At 41.1% G+C, this 12,900-nt stretch overlaps 1 protein-coding gene across 1 annotated transcript; it reads right to left on the reverse strand.

The window, feature by feature from the left end:
- Positions 1-6: 6 nt before the first annotated feature.
- On the reverse strand, positions 7-7,305 carry slc25a43 (solute carrier family 25 member 43). The gene is made up of 5 exons (XM_037078130.1): positions 6,809-7,305; positions 4,205-4,446; positions 3,842-4,014; positions 1,901-2,035; positions 7-717 (listed from the first exon to the last, which is right to left on the reverse strand). The coding sequence occupies exons 1-5, from the start codon at positions 7,078-7,080 to the stop codon at positions 505-507; spliced, it is 1,035 nt and encodes a 344-aa protein (XP_036934025.1). The 5' UTR covers positions 7,081-7,305; the 3' UTR covers positions 7-504.
- Between the last annotated feature and the right edge of the window lie 5,595 nt (positions 7,306-12,900).

Genomic DNA, 12,900 nt, shown 5'->3' on the forward strand with positions numbered 1-12,900 from the left:
ACAGAACACGTGTCAGTGAAATTTTAATGACATAAGCACATTCCTCGCATCACAATGTTAGCACCTGTACATGATTGCGATAAATCTAATCGAACTTATGAAACATCAGAAATACAATCTATCATACAACTGGAGTAAAAGAGCCTTTCAGCCAATGTGATTTAACTCTGGCACTTTCTGATGTCAGCCTAAAAATAAATAGTTAACGCTCAAAGGCACATGACATTTGGTTAAAAACTGACATGAAAAGAAGTTATTGGATGAGTGAACCCGTCATAAACAATTAATACTGCAAAGTATTCTGAAAGAGGTAGACCTTTACTGACGGGACATAATGTAAATCTAAGTTTATACCTGATATCAAGACATGAAACCGGAAACACAATGTTATGTGAATGTTACAGTCACAAGCCTCTGAAGTATTTCAGTCCAACAAATATCTCGTTTTGCTGTTCAAGTGGGGGCCAGCAGTCAATATTTGTCCTCAAGACATCATGTGCACTGTCACCACTGGTTTCCAAAAGACGACTCCCCTGAACCAAAGTTCCTGTTCTTCAAGTATTGCTTCACCTCTTGCAGCTCGTTCGGCCCGAGACTCTGGTCGACCCCCGGCGCAAGCTTGTAGCTCAGGGGTGAGACGATGTACCCGTTGCGGTAAAGGCAAACCTGCTTACACATCTCGAAGCAGGTGAAAAGAAGGCCGAAATAGGGAACAATCTGTGAAGGAAGACAGGAGATGGAGATGAGTGCTGGGCTCCACACATACTCAATATACTGGTTGCACTGGTACGCCTAAGTTTTTTATTTAGGGGCACCGGGATAATAATATATTTAAAGTACATTTCTTTGCAGGAATAAAGCTGCAAATACAAGTTTTTCTTCATGTGTTTTAGGTCGCAGCATATGCAAAAAGAAATGATGATAACCTCAATTGTTTAAAAGATTAACTGATACATTTTAGGTGTAACAGTGCAATCGATCAATATTTTTAGTTACACCTGACAGATTTTTGTGTTTAGTTGCACCCTGGAGCCCATAAGGGTATTTCATTGTGATGGCTCAATCATGGAATTAAAAAGCCCACAAATGCACCGGTGCAACCAGAGTTTTAACTCAATTATTTTTTTCTTCCTGTATTTCTATATCAGGGTATATCATTTAAAGAAAAACTCCACAGATTTTTAACATTAAAATGCATTTAGAGATCTTGGTGAAAAAGTAGTATAATGTAATCTGAGAAATTGCCTCCAGTGATGTCACTCAGTGGCTGCGTTGCATTGTGGGTAATGTTGCTTCCAGAGTTTGAAAATGAAGAAGAATGAGTGGAATGAGACGGGGAGATATCTGCGGCTCTGCTGTATCAATACAGACCTTTTTCTTTAAACATTAACCACTGACTGACATCACAGGAGGCAATCAGATTGCATGCAGCTTCCTCTGAAGCCACAAAAGTCTTAATACTTCCTTTTTCAGATATGCAGTAGGACTCCCCAAGATCTCTAAATGCACTTTAATGCCTGTAATTCAATGTTTCTACAACTTTCTGAATTGCTTTATTTTAATTCAGTGCCTCATTATATTTGTAAATCAGTGTACAACTATCATGACGTCTGCAGCTGAAATAGGAGAGTGGAGCATGCTGTTCCAGAGACAGACTTTGCTCACCTTGTTCGTGTTATTCATGCTATGAATTACGCACTGAACATTGCTTTCCATTCCCCACCCACGTCCTCACTCTCCCTCTCCCCTCGAGTAGGCCATGGGTTACATTTCTGTCACTCATGTTCCTGAGCACGTGAGCTTATTTGTGACAGCAGTAGACCAGCCCTCTATCTGTATGATTGATAGAGGTTACAGTTTTACGAGTTGTGACAAATGGATATATCAGTGAAAGTCGTACCTTTATTGTGTTGGCTGTGAGGCCGTTCCACAGCGAGAGGACGCCCTTGTTTCTCACAACTTGTACGAAACAGTCTATCGTTCCACTGAAATGGACGTCTACTCCACCAAAATGGGGCAGACGGGCACTCTGCGCCTGAGGAGGGATTGAAAGTGAAAAGTGAATCAGCAAAGTGATAAATTAATAAACAGAAAGGTCAAACAACACAGGACGGCAATTTTGAGGAAGCAATTTGCTTACAAGACAAAGTGAAGAGAAGGTGACACTGCTGCTACATTCAGTGATCAGCAGGGCTGTTATTAACTCTGATATGTCTCAGATCTACTGATTTAATCAACTTCTGCTACAGAAATGAAACTGTACATTTCAGTAAAAGGTACAATAAGCAGCACCATTTGAAAAATAAGCATATATACACAATAAAACAATGTTGTCATTTTGAAGGTAAAGTGACAGAATAAGTGCTATAGAATATAAAGAGTCAAATAATGATGTTAGTTAACTGCATATTAAAACTCATGAGGCTTGTCCCGTATGAGACATTAACATTGTGTCCTGACAACTCTACAGGCTGACAGTCATGTGACGGAGGAAAAGTATCTTTAGAAGTTTCAAGGTTCCCAACAGAACACGCAGCCATGAAGGTGTTAGACTATTCAAACAGCTTCATTTGTAAAGGAAACATTAAACTAAGCAGCAAGTTAAACAATACTTAGCTTAAATCATTACCCTAAGCTTCTGCAAACACCCTCAGCTGTTTTACGGTCATCCATTCTCTGCCAGACTTTGAATGTTTAACTCTGAGGCACAGAAACAAGCAGAATCCCTAAATTAAATTATTATGTAACATAGCTCCTCATGGTGAGGTGACATAGCTGTGGACATACACATTACTCTCCGCTCGCCTACTGTCTGTCTGGTAGTTACTGACTATCTTTAGAGAACTTATCTATAGCTTCTGCAGACCAGGGACACATTCACATTCCCAGCTGCTGTCAAATCTTGTGGTAGCTAATAATAGGATGATAAAACCGGATGTAGTATCCTGTCCTTAGCAGACCCATTGTTACCCGTGTGTCCTCAGACATCATTTAAGGTGAACGTGGTGCAGACTAGTACGTTTTCCTGTATCCCGACCTTATAAATACAGATGACATGGAGGTCAATGAGATAAACATAGGACTGAGAATATTTAGATTTCAGAATTTAACCTGCTGAACACTGAGAGAGCAAGTAATGTAGGTACACTTCTACTGCCCTCTAATGGACTAAAGGTGGTAAAACAGTGAGCAGGCAAAACCTACTACACTGTCAACTTGCTTTGTTGAGTTATTTTTATATATTTCGGGTAAAATATCGACTAATAATAAATAATAGACACAGTGAATGAATCAATCATACTTTCTTCAGTTTTATCCTCATTTGGGTTGCAGCTATATATCGTTTTCACAGTATGAAAATTGGAAGTTATAATACTGTATACATTTGCTTCTATACATCTTGAATTTATTACTGTCATTAAAAAATACTAATATTTCAAGTTTATATTAAGGTTCGTGTCTGAACCAAATCTTCAATATAATTTTAAAAAATACTGTTGCACTGTGAAAATCCCATGCAACCCAAATCCCTAAAACAATATTATCCCTTTTAAACTAAGGCTCACCGTGTTTAACTGGAAATCTAGTGCTTTCTTATCAAAGTTTTTAGCTAATATACCTTTAAAAAGCCATAAAACTGACCAATTTTAAAAATTGCTAACTATTAGACCGATAGATTAAAAGCAGGAAACCTTGATAAAGAATATGTTTTCTGTATTTGTTGATTTCTGAATTTTTCTACTTAAACTTCTGAAATTCTCTGTTTATTAATATATTTCCGTGCCCCTTTTTGGTGTCACTTCTCAAAACTACAAGGAGAAGTCGTATTGTGGGAAATTACCTGCATCTTCCGCTTTACAGTTTCAAAAGGGTAGGAGAGCGTTTGGGCCACTCCCGCTGCCAAACAGCCATTAATGAAGTTCTGGAGGGGAGTGAAGCGAGAAGCAGGCTCCTGCCAGATCTTGTCCAGGTTCATGTGAACCACATAGCAACCAACAGAAAAGGGGAAAGCACCTGTGGACAAATGAAGGGAACGTTAAAGCCAAATCTATCGTTGATGAAGTGTGTAAGACTCAATCAGCTCATATAAATACAACTCCCACAGTAAAATAAAGAGAGCAGAGCCATTATAGCAGAATTGATACCATGTATCATAAGCCCGGCTGTAGCAAATGAAATAATTTGCATGCATAAGCGAACACACCCAATAAAGTGAGAGAGAAGCCCCTGTAGAGAGCGAGCAGCCCTTCGCTCCCGTAGATCTTTGACAGTGTGTGAACGACACCGATGTACGTTGGCTGTCTGCAGTTCTGGACGATGAGCCTGGTTTCTGCCACCTCCAGAGGGTACGTGACCAATGCAGCAGCGACGCCAGCAAGTCCACCGGCCAGTATGGCTCTCCACTGAGAGATGAAGCCCAATTCATCCATGTGAAGGTGGACTATCCTGGACACAGAGGAGGGCAAAATTAATGAGCAGAACTTCTCTCTTTGTTGAGTCAATTAATGGACAAATTTGTAAGTCAAGTGACAGAAAATCGATCAATTAAATCTTTAATGGTAAGGATTTGGGGCTTAATTCTATTTGATATCATCAGAATTGGGACAGGAACAATAAATCAAAAACTATCCTTTAATTTATTGATGAAGTTTACGATCGTTAGATTGGTCAGAAAATACGATGACAACATGACATCGTTGTTCTAAACCAAAAATTATCCAATTCACAATCATATTAAACAGAAAAAGGAGCAAATCCTAACACGTTGAGGAAGAAATTCTCATTTTTTCCTCCGTATTAAACAATGTCAGTGCTTATTTAATCATCACAACTGCTGACCATTGATTTCCTGTCTATTAACTGACTTATGATTTCAGCCCTAAACTGAACATCTTTCTTGGAATTGTTGGTTGGACTAAACAAGACAATTTTAGATGTCACTTCAGGAATGTGATGAACATTTATTACCATTTAAACTCATTTTATGGTCAATGACAGGATTAATCCAACAGACACATTAGCTGATTGTTAAAAATAATTAGCACTTTATGGTGCCATTTCCGTCATCGTGTCTATGTTTTACTTTTGGTGTTTTGTTGTATTGTATGCGCAAATTCATAAACATTAACTCTATCAAAACATTTTTAAAGGTCAGGTTTCAGTCACCTCCAACTAAAAGAGCACATTAATAACTCAGGTCACGTGTATGTGAAAAGAGGAACTGCTTTCTTTTCCTGGAACACAGTGTACATTACAGGACAGAGGTCTGCAGATCCTGGATCCTGCAGTGTTTACATACACACACACACACGTGTCCTGAGTCATGACAATGAGAATGAACCTACTGACTGCAGCAGCTTTACTACACACAGTAAATAACAGCCCCTGGATTACTGCCGTCAGGTGAGGCTCCTTGCTGCCCTGTGTGTTTATGTATGGGGTAATTCCTCAGTACATTTTGTCCTGCAGTAACCCAGCAGGTTGCACAGGGATGTGTTTCCCCTGAGTACAGCCTCGCAGGCAACACTTCCTGGCCTGATGAGTACAAATGTCGTCTTACTGTTAAACCCCAGTATTCAACCATATATAATCTAATTCACACACCTGTATATGATGGGTCTTCAACTAACACTAATTTTCATTGTTAATTTATTTATTATTGCTTTTTTTCATTTAGAACTGAACAATTACCGTACCTGACTTAACGACTGGTCAAGTTTTCCATAGAAAAAAACCCCACCAAATATAGATTGTTGTTTAACCATGAATGCCATTTAACAAGCAGCTATGATTTGCTACTTTCCACTGACTTTTAATGATGGTAGTTACAGGACAATCTTTGGGTTTGGACTGTAATGCAAAACATCTGAATAGATGATGTCATCTCAGGGTACAGAAAAATTGTGATGGCCATTAGTTTTGCCATTTTACCAGTTGCACTATGTAGTTGTAAGAAAAAAAACATAGAAACTCAGAAATGTCATACTTGCAAACTCTGAATCTTAATATTTGTCATATGATTGAAACTCAAAGAAACTCAAGAAATGTTTATTTGTTCCATAACTGAACAACACAGTTTGAAGCTGGAAAAGGTGGCCGGGTCCGCCAAATATAAACACTGTACAACAGTATGAAATCTTGTTGTTGTTTGAGGACAGTTTGTTCATTCAGTCATTCAACTCAATACAATTAATATGTACACCTCAAAACTAAATACTGAACCTTGAATGACTAAACTTTTTAATTTGATTAATGACAGAGTTAAATGCCAATGACAACAATCTATCTTAAATTATCATTAGTGATTCATTTGATCTCGACTGATTAATCCTTTCAGCTCATGTCCACATTGTTGAGTAGGCTCTCTGAACACGTGACCTGTGAGACATGACTCAGGGCAGCACCTGCCCACACACGTCACACATCGACCGAGCCAAATCCAGCCTTCTGATTGGCTGACAATGGGAGGTGCGCTTCGTACGTTAAAACAGGAAGTACATCTTTAGCTGAAGTAAACAGACGACTTAAACTAATACTTTCTGGTGATTTACTCAGTCAAACAATAAAAAAAATAAACATGATATCACGTTTTCTCCTGAAGAAGCTCATGTGTCACCTCCTCAACTCTTTTTACAATTCTAAACACGCTAACTTGCTAAATACAAATCAGCTGACCGAGTTGGCTAACAAGCTAATTTAATCAAACTAGCATAAACACCGAGCAAACACAACACGTAAAGTAGCACGGGAGATGTTTTATAGTCAGTACAGAACAATAAAGTCCACATTAAAATGAAGCTTTACTCACTTTTTGTATGTTGTGAGGTGAACTGCGGTGTAAGGGAACAACCGCAGACAAGAAGTGAGGTTTCCTTTCCAAAATGCCCGAAGTCCCTCATTCTGGTAGACGAGGAGGAAACTTTGCCAGAAACCCCTCTTGGAGTGAAAAGTCCCCACCTGGCTCTTAATTTTAACCACCTCCAGAGGCGACGTGACGGTTTTGCTGAAAAAACCTGCGAAACCGACACACATGAAGCTCTGAGACCTCGTCAGCCTGTCGTCCTTTTTAACTGAGGCCATCACTGTTCGGCCTTCGCTCCGAACCGTCCGCTTCCTCCTGAGACGAGTTGTGTTTTCTCCGAGGACTGGATTTGTTTACGCAGGTTAGACATCTAAATATAGAGACCGAGGAGGTGTCAGTCTCCTGCGCTGTGCTGTGCTGTGCTGTCCAGCGGTGTTATGTGACAAAGCTGGAGGAGGTGAGCTGGACTGACTCCTCAGGATGACTAGGGGGCGCTGTTTGACCTGGTTAAAGCTCAGGGACACATTTAAATCCATCACAACACACACAGTACAGCACAGGTGTGTTGTCTTTGAGCCAGCCCACACGTGCTGTCACACTGATCACCAGAGAAAAGATTCACACCCTATATTCAAGTGAAAGTAGCAGCTCTGTTTAGCTGAGAAACACAAAAGTCAAAAATACTCCTCAAAGTAAATAACAGCAACTTTAGCTGTTAAATAAATGTTGTGTTGTCAAAGAACAGGTGACTCAAAAATGTAAATAGTGCTTGAGTAGCTTATAAACACTCATAAATGAATCCACATAAAACATAAACACACGACAACCCGATGTTTGATGACAACTTGAAACATTTTCTATCATATTTATCAGTATTTCTTCTGCACAAATATTCGCAGTTAACACAGATAAGCGTTGAACAGTTTCAGTTCAGTTATTTTTAAAAAGACATTATAGAGCAATTTTCCATTTTGTGAAAACATTCTTTATTTTTAACGTGATTTAAAGAAAACCTGTCACTTTTTTTTTTACTTCAATAAGTTCATGAATCAGATGACTGGTATGCAGTTGTTACACCAGAGGAAGAAAAACCACACCAGAACGATTTCTTAAATTGCAGGTCAGTCATAACTGCATCAATCTTTTTGCATTCTGGATTCAGCGATAACAGAAGAGGAAGTAAAACTTGCGGTCAAAGCTGTCATGCATTTATCTTTTTTTTTGTCACTGACATTACTTCCTATAAATAAGAATCAGTGAAGCAGATGATAAACAGCTTCATGTTTTGCAGCTGAACACCAGTGGGACCTCTTGAAGACCACTTTTCTCAGAGGCAAGATTTTTAGGGAGTGGTTGAATCACTTTATCCCAACAGGTGGCGCAATACTCCAGCTTTTCATTCATCTTCATGGCAACTGGGGGCGAATTAACAATCAGTTAATCCTTCACAAATAGAGATAGGACTTTTGGCCTTAAACTGCACTATTTAAGGTACAAAAGTATGTCTGAGGTTACTGTAAATATCAGTTACAGTTTTTTGTTCTATATTTTCATGCATTTATATATTTTTCATGGTCATTTGAGAGAAAGTATCTGTCCTTGAAACAGATTTTCATGCCATGACTTAGTACTCCTTTAACGAACCTCATGTTCCTAATTGATGCTCTGAGTGAAGAGAAGTTTTAGAGGTTTGTTTCAAAACAAACAATAATATAACATCTTCTTTTCCTTCCTTTGTTTTTGTCTCATTTCTTTTCATAGAGTTCATCAGGTCTGATTCACTGTATCACTGTGTTCATCAGGAGGGATTTGTTGTGGCTGTTTTGTTTCAGCACCGTGTTTGTTTTTCTCCTTGGAGCGCCTCCCTTCCCTGCCGGGCTGACAACCCCGGATGCATGCGAGGGAGCCCGTGATCTGTCTGCGGCCGGACCGCTTTGGCTCCTTTCACTAGAGCTTTGTGGAATAACAGAGGCAAACCAGAGGAAAAAATGACAGCCGGATCACAAGAGATGCTCCGGCTGAACGCTCTGAAAAACAAAGAGGTGAAAGCACATTTAGATGGAGGGGAGGTAACTGGATGTGACTTATTAATGTGCAGCACTCTGACGTGAGAGGTCAGATCAGCTACTCAGGTAACCAGCCTGCTATTTTAAGGTTCAGGAATGTTTGAATCATGTAACTATCAATAGTCAATAGGGTGGATAAGAGGAGCTCCAGTATTTTACTTCAAAACTCAAGTGCTCGAGTCAGTTCTTTTGCTCCCTGCAGCAACAAAAGAGTCCACTTTCTTTGATGTCACTGTCATATGTATGTGGTTTGAAATGCACGAGATACTGTGACGTCTCTCTTTAAAGATAAGCGGTGTGATGCTGTATCTTATCAATTAATGCTCCAGCAGTCACTGCCACCCTGTCTCCTCCGTGTCCTTCCTCTTGCCCTCACACTGCCTCTACCCACCACTGTTTGTATAGAATACACATAGAGCACTGCCCTCTTCCTTTATGTATGTCCCCCTCCTGAATGAGCACTTCCTCCACGCAGCAGAGCAGTGCGGGAGCAGCCCTGCGTGCCTTTGTGTCTCCGGGACCGGCACGTAGCAGTAGGTGTAGGCTGGCTGAGGCATTGTCATTCTCTGGATGTCATGCGCAAGTCAACCCTTGATCTCCCACTTTGAAGTGCATTGCCGGAGGACCCGAGAGAGAGCGAGCGAGTCAGCAGAGGGCGCCCGACAACCAGGGGCCCGGGCCGCTGTCATCCCCTCACAGACTGCTGCAATAAAATTCTCACCTCATTATCTGAGACAGTCACATCACAGGCCTGTGTTGGGCTGGGGAGGGGAAAGGGAAGAAAGGGGGTGGAGATGGAGGGTGGAGCGGGGGGTGGGGGACACCAAAGTCTGTCTGTATGTGAGTGTGTCTTCTTCTTCTTCTTCTTTTTTTTTTGAGGGTGGGGGGTGTACTGGTGAGAAAAATCAGGCATAAGTACATTTCACTGTGGCACCACGTTCACACCTCCTCCGACCGGGCTCAGGCCAAACTGCCCGGCTCACTTCACAGGAACCAGAGACTTGTTATGCATAGGAGGCTAATTCTGAATTAATGGTTTCTGTGATGGGTTAAACTGTGAAAGGTTGTCAGGGTTTGTTAGGAATAGTAAATGCAATTTTGCACCTCATTACTGAAGACAGTCTGTATTACAACACACACTAAAAGTACTGTTATCTCAGCCCTGCAGACCAGCACATGCGGTCAAACACAGAGTGATATGTGTAAAATCTGCTGTGAATGTGCAGAGTTACAGGGTGAATTTATGTGATCATGCATCCATAAATTATTGGATTTATTTAACCATATGTGCAGTGACATTTTTAATTAAAAAATTAAAAATACCCTCTGCCACTGTGCGTAGGTACAGGATGATATGAACATGTCATGTCGTGATTATCTTTTGCAATTCACAACATTACTCCTATAATCATCGCAGTATTCCCAAAACTTTAAAGGGGCACCATGTAGTTTTGGACAAGAAATTCAAACTCTGAAATTTAATATTTGCAGCTAGAGTGAGGTAACAATATGAACTAAGAAATATATATATTTTTCCATAACTGGTTAAACAACACTGCCTGAAGCTGGAAAGGTGGCAGGGTCCGCCAAATATAAACAAAATGTAACAGTATGAAATTGTGTTGTCCTTTAAGGTCAGTTTGTTTATTCAGTTTATTCGGTCATGAAAATGAAGAGAGTTTGTTTAATTAGGTTGTTCTCTCTCTGCTGGTTAAAACTTCTTACCCAAAATTGCATAGTGTACCTTTAAAATTAAAATAAAACATTTTTAAAACGTACTGACATCACTTTAACGTTACATTTGTGAAGAAACAAATATTTCTATTGCGTTACAAATAGGATAAACATCTTTTTGGGGGAAGAAAACAATCAAAGACTTTTAAATAAGTCATCATACAACATGAGGTCTTCCTGCTCAAATGATGAGTAAATAAATGCTGTGATGCAACCTCGTTTCTCAGTTTGTAATCCATAGTATTTAAACACATCTGATTTAAAATGTTTTTGGGGGGATACAATGTGCAAGCCATGCCATGCAATTTAAAATAAATCATGAAACCAATACAGGGCAGTACACAAGTGGGCTAGACAGCTTTTTCAAATAATTCACGAGGGGAAATTCAATTCTAACTCAATAAACAATTGTTCTGATAATGAAAATTCCCCATAATCAATTTATTGTGAGGTTTAAAAAATGTCTTTAACTGTGTCAGTGAAAATCAGTGGTTTTTAAACATAATTTAATTTGGAATTTGTGCAGAAATGTCACATTGTTTCACCTGATTTTTCTATTTGCCGTGTTTAATCCTAACAAGGAATGATGCATCACCTATCTTGTCAGGATGTGGATGACCAGGAGGCCCATTGTCTGCGAGGATGCAGAGGAGAACTTCTGGCAGCTGGTGCCCCCTTATCTTCCCATGTACAGCCAATAAATCAATATCAAATCTAAGGAACAGGAAGCCAGATGGCCTTCCCACCACAACCCACGAGGGCCAGGGCGCTCTCAGGGCCTCCTTGGCTACTGTACCGTCGGTGCATGCAGCAGCCCTTTGAAGACATACACATTCAACAAGCGGCTCAATGAATGACTAAAGGGAACAAATAAGCTGTTACGACTCTGCTCAAATCAGTGTTTGTGTTTCCATCCACATCAAAGGCCTCAGTCTGTTTGATATGCGGCCCCCACACCTTGATCCGAGCCATGTACAGGTAGAGGGGAGGAGCAGCCCATTGAGAGCAGAGAGGGTCATGTGGCTGCCTCTCTCAGCCCCGGCTCGAGGGGAGTTGACCCAGACGAAGGGTCTGGTGCTGTCTCTTGTTCCCCAGGGAGCTATTGCTTCTTGCAGCCCATCACTAGACACATTATTTATTGGGCGGCCTATTGATTACGTGCTTTTAAGGAATATTCACAGGAATTTGGCGCGGCAATTGCAAAATAGGAAACATGGTGCGTTTTACAGATTACAATTTTCACAGAAGTTGAAGCAGCAGCCGGCCAGCGAGGTCAGTTACCTAAATACATCCCGCCAGACTCATCTTGATTTCTGTGCAGGCCAGGGGTCAGGTTAAACAGTAGTTTGATTGAATGGCTGTTCACAGGCCAGTGTGAAATGCCAGCTCTATTGCAATGTGAGAGCGAGAGGAGGGGGTTTCACTGGCCTTTGTGTGGCCCGCGGTCTTAGAGCACGGACCCCATTGTTAGAGGCTGACCAGCCAGCCCCTCAGACTCTCCTTTGGCCTGCTTTGTCTCGAGCAGCGTGACCATTTCCTTCATCCAGGTCAGGGCAGGGTCGTGACTTTGGACACCAGTCTTCCCTGCCTGTCTGCTCGGCCTGAATGCATACTCATAAATGCATGCAACGCGCAGACAGATTGTCGTGTGTCGAGGTTAAAATGTGGCTGTGACGGAGCAGGTTTCAGCCTCTATGGACAAAGAGGACGACGGCAAGAAGATCAGGTGTAATCCTGATCCAAAACCAACAACGTTAGAAATAAAATAATGAGGTGGGGCTGATATAGATCTTTCGTCTGCGGCACTTTAAGTGATCTACACATTTATGATCTGTACAATTTGCATGGTGAGAGATGTTTCACTTGTGTCTTTTTTTGCACAGAGCTGAGATAACCTCTTTACTGCCCTGAAGTGTCCGAGTTATGCAACCGAGGAGGTTTAGAAGAGTGGACAGCTCCCTCCCTCTGTCCTGAGGCCGGACCTGCCTTATCACGGCCTGGCCATCACGGTGATAAGAAGAGGAAAGGCCAAAGGGCCATAAGGAACAGTGTGCATGGCTCAGGTCAACAGTGTGAGGAGGCTGGACTCAAAGGGGAGGGAAGGCGGACAAGAATATTATCTGATAAGAATCACAAGGTCTTTTGATCTCAGAGGGGCTGATCCTGAGCTACAGGGTGTCATGCTGGGTGGACGAGCAGAACGACACGGCAGGTACAAACAAGCGAGCCCTTGAAGATGATCTGGGGCTAAGCATATTTACACAGGGAAGACTGGAAAGACACACAAACACACTAGCT

This window comes from Acanthopagrus latus, chromosome 18, assembly GCF_904848185.1.
Source record: "Acanthopagrus latus isolate v.2019 chromosome 18, fAcaLat1.1, whole genome shotgun sequence".
Lineage (NCBI taxonomy): Eukaryota > Metazoa > Chordata > Actinopteri > Spariformes > Sparidae > Acanthopagrus > Acanthopagrus latus.